The sequence below is a fragment of the Medicago sativa genome, chromosome 2 (genome assembly GCF_051527215.1).
Source record: "Medicago sativa cultivar Bolivia chromosome 2, Bolivia_mono, whole genome shotgun sequence".
NCBI classification, from domain to species: domain Eukaryota; kingdom Viridiplantae; phylum Streptophyta; class Magnoliopsida; order Fabales; family Fabaceae; genus Medicago; species Medicago sativa.
Window position 1 is genome coordinate 25,854,366 of NC_140750.1, and position 20,917 is coordinate 25,875,282.

A 20,917-nucleotide genomic window follows, 5' to 3' on the forward strand; every position below is an offset into this window, starting at 1 on the left:
GAAATATGGTTGAATGTGTAAAAGTGTGCGGGAAATGAATCATATCATAAGGGTGAACTGGAATCACCCTTATATAGAAGAAGGTGGCGCTAACGGATTCCGTGAAATGCGGCGCCTCATCAGGGCGCCATTGGAGGGCAGGTGTAGGTGCCTGAAGACGGGGGGCTTGCTTGAGTGTGGTCAGGTGCATGGGAATTAGCGTGTTCACCCAGGCCATATTGATTTTTTAGCCGGTGCAAAACAAAACCTAAATACGGATGACAAACTCTTACCAATAATTTTAACATTTGTGCATACCCAAACTCATGATCTTAGATAAGCTATAACAAACTCATGTCATCTCATCTAATTGCTCTCGGTTGAAAATTGAACCATGTTCCATGAGGATGGAGAGGCGTGAGTTTCACCATTGAACCAACACGTCCATTGTAAGTGTTGGATATTAAAAAAAAGGTTGAGTGATAAAAACCACCTAAAAACTTCAATTTCCATTATAGATTTTTTTAATTTAATTAATTATGTATAAATAATTTATTCATATGGATGATTAGACGTTATTAAGTTGTATGTCATGTTATTTAAAACAAGTCATATCATAGTTTTTTTTTGGTTGTTGTCGAGAAATGAGAAATACTAGGAAATAAGCTAAATTGCACCAGACCAATTTCAAGAGATAAAAATAAGCTTACAAATCAAACCTACAATAAAGTCTAAGTAATTTCCCTTTTCTATTTTTTCCCCAAAAAGTAAGTTCCCTTTTTCATTTTTCTTCCCAAAAATTGACATACTATATTTTATTATTGAATTGACCATGCATGTATTTTTTATGCATAATTAATTGCTTCCCCATATAATAAGGTTTTGCAAACAACTAGTATAGCATATAACCATGTCCCACTGACCAAAATTTATGAATGTGTCCCTCATGGCTCGGATACCTCAATTTCACAAAATTTTAAATTCATTATTTTAATAGGTTAACAAAAAGCAATTAAAATTTGAATTTTATATAATTTGAAATTCAACTTCTGCTGAATTCATTGTGATATTATTTATTTGTGACACCATATATAATTTTATGAACTCATTCATACACAATGTATATACAAACACCAAAAGCAAATGAGAATTTAATATGGACTATTATGGTCTTCAAATTCCTTCTCTTGTTCCCTTCATAGAGATCATAAACTCAATTAGTGGTTAGCCATAGATGTTACTTCAAAAGAATGATTATCTTCATCCTTCCCTGGCCTTAGGTCAAGGAAGGCTGGCCTCATTGGTGTTGTGACCATTTCAATTTTGAATGTCAACAATGCCACAATTTCTGACATTGGTGGTCTCAAATGTGCATGAGGTTGCAGGCATAAGAGAGCCACATGGGTTGCTTGCATAACATCCTTTTCCACAAATCCATCTTGTTTCAGCTTTGGATCAACAAGATCTAATAAACTTGATTTCTCGTATAATTTCCATGCCTATATCACGAGGATTGATTTTAAAAACTATCGAGATATATATAAAATATTCTCCGCATTCACATAGTTGGCACATTGGTAGACGTTTAATAGTAATTAGCGGTCCAAATTGCAAGATTGGTATTTTAGCTAAGAAATAGTTAAAATCTAAATTGAAATATGGACGTCGGATCTCAATCTTTGCCAACGATATGCCGACTACGTGAATGCTAAGAATTACCAATTCGATATGCTATGAATTCCTTAAGAATTGTTGCTTAAGTTAAGAACTTAAAACTTACATATTCGGGGAGGTACTGCATATCTGGTGGTAAAGTATGATCTGTATTTTTCCTGCAACATATAATTTCAAGAAGGAGAACTCCAAAACTATAGATATCAGCCTTTTCTGACAATTCCCCTCTAATAGCATATTCTGGAGCAGTATACCCTCTAACAAAATAAAAATAAAAAACCACAATCAATACTAAACCTGTACATATAATATAGAAAACATCAAATATTGACATAGAAATTGGGACACTGGACACGACGCTGACATGCGACACAAGAAATAATTTGTGAAAGATTTCACACGGTGTAGGACACTTTTATGTGACGAACACCATAAACGCATTCAATTAATGCTACAAAAATAGATATCGAAAACTAAGTAATATTTGTCGATAGTATGCATTTTTTAATAAAAATGTAAAATTTGTTTCAATAAGACATACAATGTTCCTGCAAACTGTGTGCTAAGATAAGCTTGGTCTTCTGGAAAAAATCTTGCTAGTCCAAAGTCACCAATTCTAGGCAAAAACTTGTCATCAAGTAGAATGTTGCTTGCTTTGATATCTCTATGAACAATTCTTAGGTGTGAATCTTCATGAAGGTATTGAAGTCCACGTGCTACCCCAAGTATGATTTGATACCTAGTGCTCCAATTCAAAAATCGATCATTGTTTCCTACATTTAAATAGGTAAATGATGGATCATAACACAAATTTGACTTTAGGTTATTTCATCTTTTCATAATCTACAATTACATAATGATTGAGTTAGTTTTAAGTGATTAAAAGAGAAACATTATACCAAGGGATAAAAGAATGATCAATCAAAACAAGGAATTAAATAAGGCTAAAATATGGTTTTGGTCCTTGCAAATATGCCTCGTTTTGGTTTTAGTCCCTGTAAATTTTTTTTTGTTGTTTTTGGTCCCTGCAAAATATTTTGTTTTTGAAAATAGTCCCTCCAGGGACTATTTTCAAAAGTAAAATATTTTGCAGGGACCTTTTTAAAAATCAAAAGATTTTGCAGGGACTATTTTTCTAATAAATGGGTTTGGTCATCATGTGCCACATGTGCAAATCATCACAAAAGTGGGGCCAGAGACCAAAACCAAAACGAGGCATATTTGCAGGGACTAAAAACAACAATTTTTTTTACAGGGACTAAAACTAAAACGAGGCATATTTGCAGGAACCAAAACCATATTTTAGCCATTAAATAATTACTAGTTCTAGCATACTTACAACCTTTTTCCAAAAAAAGATACTTTGAACATCTCTAGCAAAAGTAAGAGGCCTATCACTTTGTTTTTTCAACAAAAGAAAAAAAAGAAAAATATACTATCTTTGCTTTCATATATACATATATATATATATATATATATATATATATATATATATATATATATATATATATATATATATATATATATATATATTAAGCATCATGTTAACTGATTTCACTCTCACACTAGTTAAAAAAAAGTAAAAAATAGCAAATTTTTATTAAAACAATATTATTATTTTTTACTTTCAAAAGGTTTAATATGCTACTTTTCATTACTTTCCAATACAATATTTCTACATTAATTTATTTACTAGTATCTAAGGGGCATTCTTTAGCATTTCCCATATAACAATTGCTTATTTTTTTCATGAATTGATTTGTTTAAAAATTCAAACATTATCAATTGTAAACTAAGCATTTATGTCTAAATTCATTCTAAAACTAGGGGTGACCCAATAACTTGTTTTAGTAAGTGGGACATAAAGTAAGGTTTAATACATGAAATCTTTTTTGTTATAACATGAGCTCTTTTTGCTTGTAAAATTTAATAGAAAAAAATATTTATTTTTATTGGTGGAACTAAAACGACGACTTTAATGGTCTTACCTTTGGGTCATTCCTGTCTAAACGATATTTGTAATCCACTGTAGTAACTTTTAGTCTTATTTAAAAATTTGTTAAAAATTATGTTTTTTCTCTTCTAGATTGTCTTTACAGAATTGCGGGTAATTTATTCAATATGCAATGCAATGAAAATTAGCCACATAAATAAATCTGCAAGTCAAGTAAAAATTAACTTGTGTGTACCATATGCAAGTTTATCCATGTGATTGATTTTCATCAAGTGTTAAAAAAAAAATACCTACAATGCTTCAAAAACAACCTAGGTCTCACCATTAATTTAATTATAAGTTAGAGGAGTCGACATGCTTTGTCAAAATCTTATATAATTGATTGATATTAAGAGGATCCATTACTCAAGACTCAATCCTATATGAGCTCAACCCATTCATCCATGATTGGCATAATGCTCCCAATGGTTACAAGACATATGATCCATGTAATCTGTAACGCCTCCTGACTCATCATTGTTCCTCGACGATCACCGGTTTCATTTATTGCAACCCTCCGTCCATAACAGTCACAATAACTATATTCTCATTTGTATAAATTCACCCCGAACATGATACAAGGTACACAATCTTCTATCCAAATTGCCTTTCACTCTCGCTCTCTTAACGACTTAGTGTTAGAAACTTGCAGGTACCATCAATCAACTTCAACCTTAATGGATTGTTGTTCTACGTCGGCCATCACTCTCGATCACCTCATATCATAACAAAGAAAGATTATAAAATTAGAGAAGGGATACCAACCATATATGAAGAGGTCCAAGCTTCGGTTTTTCATGTATTCATAAATAAGTATCCTTTGAGGACCATCTATACAACTTCCAAGAAGGCGAACCAAATTTTTGTGTTGGATACTTGTGATCAATTTAACTTCAGCCAAAAATTCTCTTTCTCCTTGTTGAGATTTGTTAAGAGACAATGCCTTAACAGCAATGATCCTTCCATCTTCCAGCTTTCCCTATCAAAACATAAATAGATATTGTGGTTTAGAATTCTATCCCACGATATGAGAACAAATATCCCTACTACTCTATTTGACAAAAAATTATATGATATTTAGAAATTAAATAAATTGTCTCTAATTATGTCACTAACTTTAACTACGTATATTGAGAGAATTTATTTTCACTTTTGAAATTGTTATTTTTTCCATCTGTTGCTAATCTAACGGCAGTTAATTGCCGTCGATCGCTTTTTAAATTGGTTCAACTGACTTTAAAAATGCCTGATAGTAATTAACTGTTGTTGGACCAACGACAGTTGAAAAAAGATCAATTTCAAAAATAAAAGAGCAATTTTCTTATACATTCATACCTTATATACAGGTCCAAATCCACCACTTCCAAGAAGGTTTCCATGAAAAAAGTTATTGGTGGCCTTCCTCAATGTCTGGTAATCAAAGTGGCTAATAGACCGAAGGCTCCCACTAAAGAACTCCATTGACCCTATCCAACATGAACATAATTTGATAGAGGTAGTAATGATAATTTTAAATGCAAGTACAAGTTTAAAATTAGAATAATAGTAGTGCTAATAACCTTTATTCTAATACTTTATTTTCAACACTCGATCGCTTAATATATCAATTTCAAGTGAATCTAATGGATTTATGTGAGACAGGTTTCTAAAATGGTGAGACTTATGTGAATTATATTTAATTGAAAAATAAGTGTTGAAAACATAGTGTTTTTTTTTTGAAGAAATTGAAAACATAGTGTTAAACTGAGTGTTGTTATTATTTCTCTTAAAATTATACAAAACTAACTATAATTTTAGTTTCTAAATAATTTCTAGTTCAAAATTAATCTCTCAGTCTTTTTAGACTTAATTGTTTTTAGTGCTCTCAACATAGTATAATTTTTTTACTTTGGTTTCCCACATTTTTCTTTCGTTTGGTTTTCTTATTTCTAATCTCTCAGTAAGTTTGAAGGGACTCTTTGAATGGATGACGAAGTCAACTATAATCATTGAGAGTAGCAATAAGCTAATGATTGGAACCAAGTACTTCATTTTATTGTTTGACTATTTTACGACAAAATGATACTCCCTCCGGTCCTTATTATAAGAAAAAGTTGACTTTTTAGGTTCATTGTATAAGTGATGTATCTAGTCTATATTTATAACAAGATACATTAATTATTCTATGAACCAAAAAAGTCAATTGTTTCTTATAATAAGGACCGGAGGGAGTACTATAAATTTCCATTTGATTGTTTAGAAAGTGATGGGAATGAAAAGCGTTATAATATGTTGAATGTCTTATTAAATTTAATCATTTGAAAATACATATATTATGTAGAATTGAAAGATATTATATTTTATTAAAATTATTAAATTTTATGATAATAATATAAATAATACAGAAGAAAAAAAACAAATTAGAGAGGAGCTCGACATAAGTGTCTACGCTCACTCGAGTTCTTTCTCTTCTCCACCAAAATATATATTACACCCTCAATCTCACTCTTCAACATTATAAGATTGCCCTTGAGGTTGGAAGAAAACTTATTTTTGTATTTTAAAAAACGATTCACGTCGGATACGGGGATGTGGCGGGGATACCATAATACGTCAGAGATAACGATATCCGACCCCCGTTGAGTATGGGTAGGATAACGGGTAAATATATAAAAATAAAAAAAAGGAGATAGTAAAACCGATCTCCACCCCACCTCATTGTCATCCATATGTTCCACTTAATTCTACGTACTAAATATCCAAACACTCATTCCATACTGTTGGACTCTCTTTCATTCTATTCAATCAATCCAAACAAATCCTAAAATTCATTGACACCGTCAATCATCAAAATCTTAAAGCATTAAAAATATGGATTAATAATATATTTAGTTCATTCATAATTGATTAGAGATGAATCACTCACACTCAAATTATCTTTTAAAATTTTTGACATAAATAAACTGTATTAAATAACCTTATGCTCACAAAATTCATGGTTTAAAGTTTCACCCAAATACATATTACCCAAAATTTTCCTTTATGAAATCCTGACTTTTTTTATGAATATAAAAAAAAAAAGGAAATATATAGGCAGACGATGAGGAATTACAAATTTTAATGAAAAGATAACAGTCAATATATTACTTTGATTTTACCCTCCATTTTTTAGGTAATTGGGTCATGGCAATCAGAAATTTAGAGTTAAGCCAAAAGAAAAAAAAACCGACAAAAGATTGTTTCATCCTATGGTTGAATTGAATGTGATTCTTTTTTTATTTGTTGATAGGTAAAATGTTAAGAGTCATTAAAAACTCACATAATGGAGGAGTCGGGGTTCGACTTACCAAATTCGACATTTTTACCAAATTAAAACTAGGACTTGTGGAAGAATTGGACGTGATTCTATTTTAATAATTTAAATTTGTTAGACATGGTAAATCAATTGTAATAATTTAAATTTGTCAGACATGATGAACCAACAACGCATAAAATAGAGTGTGACTATATCAAATGCCAACCCTTTGAATTACCTGATGATTGTTGTTTGGAAGGATATATCACCTTCATCACCTCTGTAGGTTCAGCTATTTTCCCAAACACCAACCACAAATAACAAAATTAATATATCATGTATATAATTAATATATAATCATAAGCACTTAAAAATAAAACAAAGTAAAGTTTTAAACAAATTTCTCAAAGCTACCTTCATTTGGAACTGTCTTTCCCACTGGATTTGGTGATCGTTTCACACGCTTTCTATATACAATCCAACCAAGAATCAATATTATGGTGACCACTACTATCCCTCCAAGGACAAAGAACATTGTTTCACGTTTGTGTTCACTTGACTTCTTTGACTCATCATTTGAGGGTAAAGAAGCTTCTCCTAAATTGGTTCATAAAATTCCAAATTTGATTAAAAGACAATTTGATTAATTACATAAAATATTTGCGATAAAATAAAATTGTAAGACAATAGCTATATCACAATTTGAAATCATGATTTTATGTAGATAATTTTTGTATCAATGCCTTGAGATTATCTTAATAGTATATCTATTAGCTACATATGTGTGTATTGCATGCATGATCGATGTTATAAAATTCAACTACTTTTCCTAAGTATTAAGCCTCATGAAACACTTTAAAATGAATGATGATCATAAATATTCGATGAATTGCAGAAATTATAAACAAAAATGAAGTTAAATCAGAGTAATGTGTAAGAGAAACTAACAATTCATCAAGTTTATATTACAAAAACAGCAACAACTACGAACCAAATGAGAAAAATTAAGAAACTGCAATCAAGCACCCCAAATGATCCAGCCTCCAAAGAAGATAATCAAAATCGAACAAAATATAATATGATTTTAACCACCAATAAATCTTAAGCTTGACCTTTTCGCTTAAAGATTGAAGAATATGAGCCTTATGTTGGAAAATCCTCCCATTTCTCTCCTTCCATATGACACAAAGCACAAAAATTCAGATAATATTTAAGGTCATGCGAGAGTTTTTGGAGAATCACTGTAGCCCACCAAGCATAAAATGATCTTGTAAGTTTTCATGATGAGAAGTTGATATACCTAGCCAACTAGAAATTAAAGATCAAAGTCGTCCAAATAGGTTGCATTTAATGAATAAATGGTCTTTATTTTCATATCAACCACAATCAGCCGAACAATTAATATCAGTATTAGCCAAAATACGCCAAACAAGTTATCCTTTGTTAGAATCCGATTAAAAAATATCCGCCAAACAAAAAATGTTTGCTTTGAACGATACCACTTTAAGCCACAAAACATGATTATAATCCACATTAAAATTGACTTCTACATTAGTTAAGTTGTTATAAGCACTTTTGACTATGTATCCGTTCGGAAGAATGAAGCTTCCAAACTTAAAGGGTTGCCACCTTAACCTGCAAAACAACATGAGTCAATCGATCCACACATTCGCTCACCAACTCCTCTTCCCGCGCAAACAACCTCCTACGCCATTTGCATGCATCACCATTCACTTCCCACCCCATAAAATGCATATATGCAACATCTAATTTATTCTCAGCCAACTCAAAGCATTCTAAACCTAACTGCTAAAGAGGCATCGACAAGTCACAAATTACGCAAAAACAATATCTCCCACCTCACGCTAAATATTATCGAATAACTACCCTTCACCTAACATGTCAACCCCCGTTCTATTTTTATTTCAATTATGCCACCACACCGATCATCCCCTTCCCCCAAAACACTTTATACCAAAAATTATCTCTTTCCTCCAACACCCTCCAAATTCATTTACCAAGTAAAGATAAATTAAGCTTATTCAACCTCCTAGCCCTCATACCTCTATTATCCCTATCCAAACATAAAGTATCCCATTTATCGAAGACATTTTCCTAAATACCTCACATCCCCCCCCCCCCCCCCCCAAAAAAAAGGTAAAGGTGCTAAAAATAGATTTAAGAGAAGAAACGATGCATTAGAGAGACTTGGAGATGGAAAGAAAATAAACCGGTATAGAGGACAAAATAGACTTGAGAAGAATCGACCGTCCCCCCAATGAGAGATTCTTATTCTTCTATCCCGACCATCTACTTCAAATACACTTAATCAAAGGAAACAAAAATTGAAGCTGTCTAGGATCCCCACCAATGGCCAACCCCAAATACAAAAAAGGAAGGCAACCATGTTTGCAATTAATTCATTACCAAAGTTGCCTCATGCAACCATGACTCGACAACATTACCGCCAAACAACATGCTTTTGTGGAAAATTACTTTTAAACCTGCTGAAATCTCTTCAAACGGAAGTAAAACTGCTTTGAACGATCTAACATTAGCCCAACTTTTTACCCATAACAAAATAGTATCATCAACAAACTGTAAGTGATGGAAAGGTTTTATGCTTTAGTGTTAATGGCACAAAGATTGAATTAACACGTAGTGAAGCGAGACAACATCTTATATCCAATAAGTGAATTTCTCTTGAACTTAATGAAATGAAGACGAGACCCTCAAAACATACGCTACTCCCTTCAAGAATGTGGTAACTCCGCAATACAATTTTTTGCAATAGAGGCCTAATAGTTACCATCGGTTGCTCATGAGTGTTGTAGATAGATTACCTAAGTCTTTTATAAAAGGTGGCCTATGCCTTCACACTCACGTAGGTAGATAGATCAAGTGCGTCTATTTAGCACCATGCATCATTAAGAGCTATCAGTCCATCCTCACATTAAGCACTATCACGCACCATAGAGATGAGAGATGTAGTACATGTAGGAGTATTCATGACTTTGTTTGACCAAAAATTGGGTATCCACCATATATCTCTCCACTATAGGCTTTAAGCCAATCCCCATCGACATATCTAGGATAACTTACTTGGGAAACCCTTTCACAAAAGGATGCTCATTTTTTTAATTAATATTCTCACTTCTCAAATAGTGAGATAACATCAATTTCTTTTAAAAAGGATTTGTGTCGTCTCTCAAAGCACTGATATTAGTCACATAATTTGAAGCTTTTGATTACAATAGATTTATAAGGTTTGAATCTCCCCCACAAAAGTATCTCAGTCACACTGAGTCTTTCAACTATTATACTTCTTGATATACATAGGGATGGCAATTGGACCCAGGCCCTATGGGTACCCGCAAAAAATACCCACAATGGGTAGGGTAAAATCCCGCATTTATGGGTTTGGGCACGGGTCCGGGTAATACCCACAAATTTAAATGGGTATGGGCACGAGTAAGGGTACTATACTGCCCAGACCCGCAACCCCGCATATACATATCTATATAGTATCATAAATAATTTATTTATTTTTGGTGTATAATTAATTTATTTATTTAGCTCTTTAAGCCTAAACCTAAACTTAAACCAAAAAACTTCCAAATACAATAACAACTCCATCATGCCGGTGTAAAATTTTTTAGGATATTTTGGATGTTTTTTAATTGACTAAATACTATGATTCATACTATTCTATGAGTTAATTTTAAAAAATTTGGACTGTAGTTTTATTTCAATTGTGATGTTTTTATTGTCTTTTCATAGTTAAAGTGCGGGTAATGGGTGCGGGTATGGGCACTTAGGTACCCATAGGGTATGGGGGAAGGGACTAAAGTTGTTGCCCACGAGGGTACGGGCACGGGTACGGGTATTTTTTACAAATGCAGGTATGGGGAAGGGCACTGTAGTACCTTACCAATAGGGTACCCATTGCCATCCCTAGATATACAAAATCAAAATCTTGAAAATTTTGATTCCATTAGTAAATTTAACTATGCATATTTGTTTTATTTATTTTTAAGAGATAACGTTCCCATGTAATAAACAAATAACTCATAGTAGAACTTACCTCATCATTATTTAATCCAATTTACTTAAAAAAATCTAAGCTAGACATCAAAATGTAATACCTAACATACCCTTTAGATATTTTTTTTGAAAATATAATTGATCATTCAATTGATCACCATTGAGATTATTAATTTATATACTGCATACACTCATTATACCACAAGCAATATCATGTATGATAAAATTCATAAAATACATTACACTTTCAATTAGTTCACACTCAAATTAAGAGACTGTCTTTTGAAATTCCACTTACCATCTATGTGATTACTACCTTAAGCCAAAATCATTGATTTCAAACCATATTTACCATGAAATACAGTTCACTTCTAATGTCTTATTTTATTTTAAATAACAATAAAATAGCATTGGTCCTTCAAAAAAAAAAATAGCATTGGTTAACTCTTACATACTCCTAGATATTGACATTATCTTAAACATAACTTTCTATTCATAATTTATCAACATCTTTTACTCTTACTAAAAGGATAAAATTATGCACTCTATGTCATGCCAACAATTTTTTTTTTCTTTCTTTCTAATCCTTTTACTTACCAACTTGATACAAGATTTTACATATTTTGCGCCCATTTAAAAATAATAAGAATAAAAGTAAAATTGGTTTGGACAGATAGAGAGAAGACATGTAGATGTTGTAGTATGATTAGTAGATTGAATGATGGAGAGTCAGGTGTAAAGAGGCGGAGATATTTTTATAATATAATGTTTAATGATAATATTTTAATCTGTGGCATAAAAATTTATTTAAATAAATAATAAAATTATTTAAATTAATGAAAGTTAATGGAAACGGTAAATTACAAATCATATACATTTATATTTATTGTTAAAACTCGACTAAGAAATTCCAATTTTATAAAGAAGGGTTAATTGCTAAATTTTCCCCCGTAATACACGTGAAGTTTGAAAAACACTCCTTTAAATAAAACATATATTTTCCCTTTTAATTTGAGATTATTCTTATTTTTATCATCTAGTAGCTCAGTGACACATAAAGTGCTGACGTGACAGAGAATTTTGTCACGCACGTGGCTGCTACCATTGATGTAAGATTTTTCCTACTCGTCATATAACTATGTACACGTGAGTATATATAGGATCGTTTCCACAGGGAGTTACGTTAATCATAAGCATTTACACAATCGTTCATATTAAGGGTTTGGATATATTCAAGTTTGTTTGTAACACTATATCCATAAATTACACTAAAGTAAAAACGAGAGGGGATCGAACTATTTCGCTTGCGGTATAAGATAACGAGCAAGCATAACAGCAGCAATCTCTCGATCGATTAACAGACTCTAGCTTTATAACCAATATTATTACAATCATTTCTACAATATCCTTCGTGTCCAAAGCGACATCGTTATTTCTAGGTTATCGTTTAAACATTCGTGTCCAAATTCCTTAAACGATAACAAAGTCGATCGGATAACTTAATCGACCGTGTCCAGCCTGGTTAAGCATCCGAAAGCATTAAAATCTTGATTAAAAGTAATTATCAAAGGTTTACAAACTTGTCAAGAGTGATATAACATAAGATAGATTGTTATTCTAGTTCTAGATTCAAGAGTTTGTGTCCAAATCATCTTGAATCTCTTTGAAAGCATTAAAAGCAAGAATAACAACAATATTGAATCATATAGCTAGAACCATATATATTAAAAGATCAAAAGATTACATAATAGCTTGATTGTTACCTCAATACTACAAAGAAGGTTAGTTACATATAGACATGTAAACTAATGCAAGGAATGAAGGAAAGATGAAGATTCCATGCCAAGATCCTTGATGTCTCAATGAATCTAGGGTTGAATCTACTCCTCAATCACTTGCTTTGTGTTTCTCTCTATGAAATAGCTCTAACCTCTCTCTAGAAATGTGTAAAATGTTTTCAATGGAATAGTGAATACCTAAAAGAGAGGTAAAAATGCTATTTAAATGGCCTGTGTTTTTGCACCTGCGCTAATAGCGCAACTCACGCTAATAGCGTGGTAAGGCGGCCTATAATCTGGCCAATGGGAGCCTGCCACGTTGTTCTTGCCCTGCTGCTACGCTCCAGCCACGCTAATAGCGTGGCTCTCTGGAGCATTTACGCTAATAGCGTGAAATACGCTAATAGCGTAGCTCTTCAAAAGTACTCCAGATCCACGCCCCAGGTGCGCTAATGGCGTATCCCTCTGGCCTTGGGCATTTCTTCATCACGCCAATAGCGTAGGATACACTAATGGCGTAGTTTCTTGAACTTTGACAATTCTTGCTCCTTGCTTGTAATTTCCTGCACAAAAAGGGTAGACTAAGGCTCAAAAGCATAAATGACATATTAACACAATATTTGGAGTTTTCCATAGAGAATCTTGCAAAACAAGTCACTAAAACGACTAAACTCCTATGCGAAATATATCACTTATAAACACTTATCAAACTCTCCCCAACTTGGCTTTTTGTTTGTCCTCAAACAAATTAATTGAAAAGGAAACTAACAAGGCTTTGGACAAGGTTTTCAACATGGTGTCAAACAATTCAAAACAAAAATAAACAAATGGTGATTCAAAAATGATCGCGTGGACAAGCATGAAGTCCTCCGCTACTCTAGGTTCAAACTAAGAATGCGACAAATGTCCTAAGCACAAACTATACATCATAAACTTCAAGACATAAACATAACTATCTATGAACCACACCTAACACTCTTCTTTGAAAGTAAATGCAATATAAAGATAACAATGAATGAGGTAATGAACACACATCCAACAATCATGCTAACATCCTATTTAAGTTAGGTGTCCATCCAAATATCGTCTCAAAAAGCATAAAAGCATGGATCAAAAGGTCTTGCAAGGGTTATAACTTGGCCGGGCTACAAAAGAAATGTCATATGTGGGGCAATTGATCAGAGAGCCTATCAAAGAGGAACATTTTTTTTGTATCACAACTTGAAATCCATATACTTCCCTACCAAGAATTAAAACCTTTGGTGATTAACAATCAAACTTATAACCTTGACAACTTATTCTAATTTTGATTTTTCTCTTTCTTTTTCTTTTCTTTTCTTTTCTTTTTTCAAATGTACAATTTTTTCTTTGATTCAATGTTGTCAGGTTATTTTACAGCTTCACCATAACTTAACATATAATGCCTCCTTTTTCTCCCCAACTTGAATACAACAAAAACTCTAATTGAATGTTCCCCTATCCTAAGGCAAGGGACAAAGTACAAAAAGGTTAAGGGTTCAACAAAGTAAAAATATCAAAGTCCTATAAGATTCAACCATGAACTGGATTTTTGAAAAATTTCAGGCAAATTCAACAAGCATTGTGCTTATGAATATTGACAGTTCATGTTTGAGGACTTGATTCATTAGGCTCAGATTGGGGTATCAGATACTCGCTCTTCTCACAGGTAGGCTTTATGTGGTCAAGTAGGTTACTCTCAATTCAAAAAGTGCCTTGATCCTTTCCATGCTTTCAAACAATTCAAAATAATTATCAGATTTAACATAACTAAAACAGGTTAGACAGTGATTATCGGTCTCCAGCATATATACAACAGATTGAAGCTACCTCACATTTATGTTAAGTACTAAGTGGTTCAAAAATATTTATGTCTATGAAAAAAATTAAATGATATATATTTTGTGCAAAGTACAAGTTTCAAATTCTTATTAAAAACCTAGAATAACAGGAAACCAATACCTTGGCCTTACGCTTTATCACAAGTAATATCATTATCACTCACCTGCTTTTGCTCAAACATGGCTCCATGGAGCACTTTAAGATTTATTGTTCATGAGCAATTTTCTTTTGAGAGACACAAGCAAGATGTAAACAAAAATTTCATCCAAAGCATAAGTTATTAAACCAAAAAGCTAAGTTATTAAACCATATAAAAAGTAACAAAGTAACAAAGTAACAAAGTAACAAATCAAGCACTAAAAACCACAGTGCTTGAAGAGTACAAAATACAACCAAAATAAACAGATGTTCCAACATGAAATAAAAACATAGAGTTATAAAGCAAAAAGAAAAACATCACTAAAAATCCAACAGATCACTGATCATCCTCTCCAGCATCATCCATGTCAAGATCCTGGTACACATCATCATCATCACCCATGACTCCAGCATCATCAGGTGTCGCCTCATCATCAACAGCATCAGCCACCCCCACATAAGGATTTGGCCTGCCCTCAGGCCAATGAACATAAGCCTGGTACTGCTCAGGAGTCATCACCGGGTATTCAGCATTTCCCGGATGCATGTGAGCATTGTAGAGGTCCTGGTGTATGCCCATGTTACTCCTCCAAATTGCTTCATTCTGGTCCATCAGGAAGCTATTCTGGTCCCTCACGTACTGGTTATGCATCTGCTGCTCCAGCATAAAGGTCTGCAAACCTGAAAAGTCAAAAGAACCAGCACCCTCAGATGGGCCACCTTCATCATCAGAGAAATGGTATTGGGCTGCCCTCAGCTCTGATTTCTCCCAAGTGCGAATATGAGAGTCAGTAATGGCCCCCTCAATATCCTCATCATAAGGTCCAGTAATGGCCACTCCATTGGCCTTCAGCAATCCCATAATCAAACCCGGGTAGAATAGTGCCACCTTCTTAGCACCAGTGGCAACTTTCAAAGCCACAGCCTTCATCTCATTAGCAATGATGCGAGCAATATCAACAGGCACTCCTTTCATAATGCACCAGATGAGTGGTAGAACGGCTTTTGGAGCATCGGAAGTATGGGCTCTAGGTAGGGCATTGTGGACAAGGAATTGGAAAACTAAGCGGGCAGTAGCGGTCATCTCCTTGGTAAGTGCATGCCTAATCTCTCCCTTGTCATTTTTGACAAAGAGCCTACCCTTGTTCATTATATCACGCTCAATTTGCTGATATTTCCAATTTCCTTGAGCGTTTCTCTTAGCATAGGTACACAAGGTGGGCATTGTGGGGTCCTCAGATGGCTCAAGGTTTAAGGCATTTCCAAGGAAATCATTGATTGCATCCCTATCAAAAGGGATTTGCTTTCCTCGGACATAAGAAGTCCAAGAGAAAGTCTCAGCAAGGGCTGCGGGTGAGGCATCAGGGACAGCATTACAATAGAACTCCCTGATTAGGTCGGTGTTAATCTCAGTTGCGGGCACCAGGAGTTTGGTCCATTTGCGACCGGTAAAAATGTGGAGCATGTCAGAGTGTTCGCCACCCGGTTGAATGTCAAAGGTTTTCTCGTGCCAGGTTTTGTACTGTGCCATCTTCTTAAACCTGGCAGAGTGGGCAGGGGTGGGGAAACGGTTTGGGATTGCAGGTGCAGCAGAGGAAGAGGCACCTTTGCCTCTAGGACGCTTAGTCCCGGTAGTTTTTTCAACATTTTTCGGTGCCATCTGCAACAAAACCAGGAAACGCCAACATATTGCATAGAAAATATTAGCACAAACTACAATTGGTCATTTAAAAATATCAAAAATTTTGAAAATCTGGGCAAGTAAGAAGATCTACGCTATTAGCGCCTGCCACGCTAATAGCGAAATTTTTCTGGGAAACTTTCGCTATTAGCGTAGATTACGCTAATAGCGAAATTTTTCTGGAAAAGTTGCGCTATTAGCGTAATTTTCGCTATTAGCGTAGCTCTTCGTACCTGCAATTTTCAAATTTTCAAAATCTTTGTTCCTGCAATTTCTCAGCACAATCCAGCATATTTCAACCCTAGGTTTCATCCTATGTCTCTAAAACACAATAGAATCATGAAAAGGAATCAAAATCACAACATTGGCATACAAATCATTCAAAACCCTTATTTTTCAAATTTACAAAATGGGTCAAAATCAAAAGATGAATGTTTGTTGCATGTGGGTTATGATTATTGTTCCTTTTCCAACTATTATCAATGAAGATCAGTCTCTATTCACAAATCAAAACTCTAACCCTAACCTAACCATCTCTAATCATGTCAAAAGCATGGTTTTTTCAAATTTAAGAACAAAGATAGGAAGAGAAGATCAAACCTTGTTAATGCAGAGAGAAGCAACACAAATGCAAGAAGAAATGATGCAAAAATGGATGCTTGAACCAAAATGAAAAGTGGGTTTGATTTCTAGGGTTAGGGAATGGGAGAGAAGTTTTTATGTGTGGTTATGAGATAATGGACAAATGAAACCGTGAAAGAGGAAAAAGAGGGGTTGTGGGAAGTTATGGGGAGTTAATCCCCTGGGCCCACAAAATTTTTTCTCCCACGCCAAACCCACGCTAATAGCGTGGCTCTCTGGAGCTCTCACGCTAATAGCGCAAATTTCGCTATTGGCGTGAGGCTTCAGGATCAGTTTTTTTCAAAGTCTTTCATTTCTGCTGTTAATGTATATGTACTACTACTATATGCAATAACCATAAAAAATACTTACAAAACTGGGTGTGCCTCCCAGCAAGAGCTTGTTTTACGTCCTTAGCTTGACGCATTTTGAAGAAATCATGGCTCGATTAGTGAAATCGTCGTCAAACACCGATCAATTTCACCACCGAAGTAGGGCTTAAGCCTTTGCCCATTAACAGTCCAGTTGGCTTTGGTGACTGGATCCTCAAGTTCCACAGCTCCGTACGGTTTGACCTCTTTAATCATGAAAGGTCCGGACCACTTGGACTTCAATTTGCCCGGAAACAACCTCAGTCTTGAATTGAAAAGTAATACCATTTGTCCCGGCATGAATTGTCTCAGAGTGATCTTCTTGTCATGATACTTCTTGGTCCTTTCTTTGTAGAGCTTTGAAGATTCATAAGCTTGATTTCGCAATTCTTCAAGCTCATGCATTTGAACTTTTCTTCTTTCACCGGCTTTCTCTTGATCGAAGTTTAGGAACTTCAATGCCCAAAAGGCTTTATGTTCGAGCTCGACCGGTAAGTGACAAGATTTGCCATAAACCATTTGGAAAGGAGTGAGGCCTATAGGAGACTTGTATGCAGTCCTATATGCCCACAAAGCTTCATCAAGTTTAGCCGACCAATCCTTCCGAGATGTAGAGACCGTCTTCTCAAGTATGCGTTTGACCTCCCGGTTAGAAACTTCGGCTTGTCCATTCGTTTGCGGATGATACGGTGATGCTACTTTGTGCTTGACTCCATAATGATCTAGGGCCTTGGCAAGTTGTGTGTTGCAAAAGTGTGACCCTCCATCACTAATGAGAACTCTTGGTGTACCAAACCGGGTGAAGATATTCTTTTTTAGGAACTTCACTACCGTCTTGCTATCGGCTTTAGGCGATGCTACGGCTTCCACCCACTTTGAAACATAATCAACAGCTACCAAGATGTACTCATTTGAATATGATGAAGGAAAAGGGCCAACAAAATCTATACCCCAACAATCAAACACTTCCACTTCGAGGATGAGTTGTAGAGGCATCTCATTTCTTTTTGACATTGATCCGGTTCTTTGGCATTCATCACAATACTTGCAATGTAAATTGGCATCTTTGAATAAAGTTGGCCAATAGAACCCGGATTGAAGTACCTTTGCAGCTGTTCTCTCCCCGTTGAAGTGACCTCCATAGGGCGAATTATGACATTGCCATAGGATCTTCTTTGCCTCTTCATCATCCACACACCTACGCAAGAGATTGTCCGCTCCAATTTTGAACAAGTAAGGCTCATCCCACACATAGTGGTTAGCATCATGGAGGAACTTCTTGCGTTGTTGCCATTCAAAATCTTCCGGAATGAACCCGGTTGCTTTGTAATTTACCAAGTTGATTGCTAGCAACCGTTCATCTGGAAATTCTTCACGAACCTCCGGTTCATTCTTGGTTACCTCATTGTTTGTCAACCTTGAAAGGTGATCAGCTACAAGATTCTCCGTGCCTTTCTTATCCTTGATCTCTAAGTCAAACTCTTGAAGCAACAACATCCAACGGATGAGCCTTGGCTTTGAGTCGGACTTAGTAAGGAGATACTTGATAGCTGCATGGTCAGTAAAAACAACAATTTTGGAACCTACAAAGTAAGAACGAAATTTCTCCATTGCATATACTATTGCAAGTAACTCTTTTTCAGTTGTGGCATAATTGATTTGTGCCTCATTTAAAACCTTACTTGCATAGTGAATAGCATGAAAAATTTTGTCCTTACGTTGACCCAAGACCGCACCAACAGCATAATCACTTGCATCACACATTAATTCAAAATTTAAATCCCAATTAGGAGCAATGATTATTGGTGCGGTGGTCAACTTTTCTTTTAAAGATTCAAATGCATCATGACATTCATTATCAAAAACAAAAGACTTATCTTTGTTGAGCAAGTTGCTCATAGGCTTTGCAATCTTTGAGAAGTCTTTGATGAACCTCCGGTAGAACCCGGCATGACCAAGAAAACTCCGCACACCTTTGACATTTACCGGTGGAGGAAGCTTTCCTATGACATCGACCTTTGCTTGGTCTACCTCAATACCCTTAGCAGAAATCTTATGACCAAGGACAATACCCTCGGTAACCATGAAGTGACATTTCTCCCAATTGAGCACCAAGCTAGTTTCAATACACCGCTTCAGCACGGTATCCAAGCTATTCAAACACGTATCAAATGACGAACCGAAAACCGAGAAATCATCCATGAACACCTCCATGCATTTTCCAATAAGTTTGGAGAAGATTGCTTGAACACACCGTTGAAAAGTTGCGGGTGCATTACACAAGCCAAATGGCATTCTTCGATAAGCAAAAATACCAAAGGGGCAAGTGAAAGCCGTCTTCTCGTGATCATCTGGATTCATGGCGATTTGATTGTAACCGGAGTAACCATCTAGGAAGCAATAAAAGGATTGACCGGAGAGTCTTTCAAGCATTTGATCCATGAAGGGCAAGGGGAAGTGATCCTTCCTTGTTGCTTGATTAAGTCTTCTATAATCTATACACATCCTCCATCCGGTGACGGTTCTAGTTGGGATCAACTCATTTTTATCATTAGTGATCACCGTCATTCCTCCTTTCTTGGGAACTACTTGAACCGGGCTTACCCAAGCACTATCCGAGATAGGATAGATCATGCCGGCTTCAAGTAACTTCACTACTTCCTTTCGCACCACCTCTTTCATGTTTGGATTCAAGCGGCGTTGCGGTTGTGCTACCGGCTTAAAGTTTTCTTCCATCATGATCTTGTGCATACAATAAGATGGACTTATCCCTTTCAAGTCGGATAACTTCCACCCTATCGCTTCCTTGTTGGCCTTGAGAACCTCTACCAACTTTGTTTCTTCATCGATGGACAAGGAGCTACTAATGATCACCGGTTTTGTACCATCTTTCTCAAGAAAAACATATTTCAAATTAGATGGTAAAACTTTTAATTCTACCTTGGTGTCATCAACTTTGGCTTCTTCCTTGGATTCTTCTTTCAAATCTTCAAGTATGGCTTGATTAGGAAGAACCTCCTTCAAGGAATCTAGCTCCTTCAAACACTCTTCAATGGCACTTGCTTCATCTTCATCAATAGCATTGAGTGCGTCCACCAAAGCACTCTCAAGGGGTGTTCTATTGTGCATTTGCTTCCGAGTAGTCAAGATGACTTCTTCGGTTGCATCCATTTTGAAACATGCACCCTTGTCTTTCGAGTACTTCAAAGCTTCTCGGATGTTGAAGGTAACCTCTTCATCATTTACCTTGACCTTCATGATATTATCATCAAGATCAATCATCATCCGAGCCGTTTGCATGAAATTCCTTCCCATTAAGATAGGCACATCCTCATCTTCTTCGACATCCATAACCACAAAATCAGCCGGAAAAATAAATTTGTCCACTTTTACAAGAACATCTTCGGCCATACCTAGTGGTTTTGCAAAGGATTTGTCGGCCAATTGCAACATCATCCTAGTCCGCTTTATACAAAGGTCACCAACTCTTTTGGCAACGGACAA

The 20,917-nt window shown here is 35.1% G+C and overlaps 1 protein-coding gene across 1 annotated transcript; it reads right to left on the bottom strand.

The window, feature by feature from the left end:
- Positions 1 to 991: 991 nt before the first annotated feature.
- On the bottom strand, positions 992 to 7,638 carry LOC146945806 (cysteine-rich receptor-like protein kinase 44). Its single transcript, XM_085748857.1, has 7 exons — positions 7,335 to 7,638; positions 7,159 to 7,212; positions 4,982 to 5,112; positions 4,412 to 4,625; positions 2,195 to 2,426; positions 1,760 to 1,910; positions 992 to 1,478 (listed from the first exon to the last, which is right to left on the bottom strand). Exons 1-7 carry the CDS (start codon positions 7,453 to 7,455, stop codon positions 1,197 to 1,199), a joined length of 1,185 nt encoding a protein of 394 aa, XP_085604983.1. The 5' UTR covers positions 7,456 to 7,638; the 3' UTR covers positions 992 to 1,196.
- Positions 7,639 to 20,917: the final 13,279 nt, after the last annotated feature.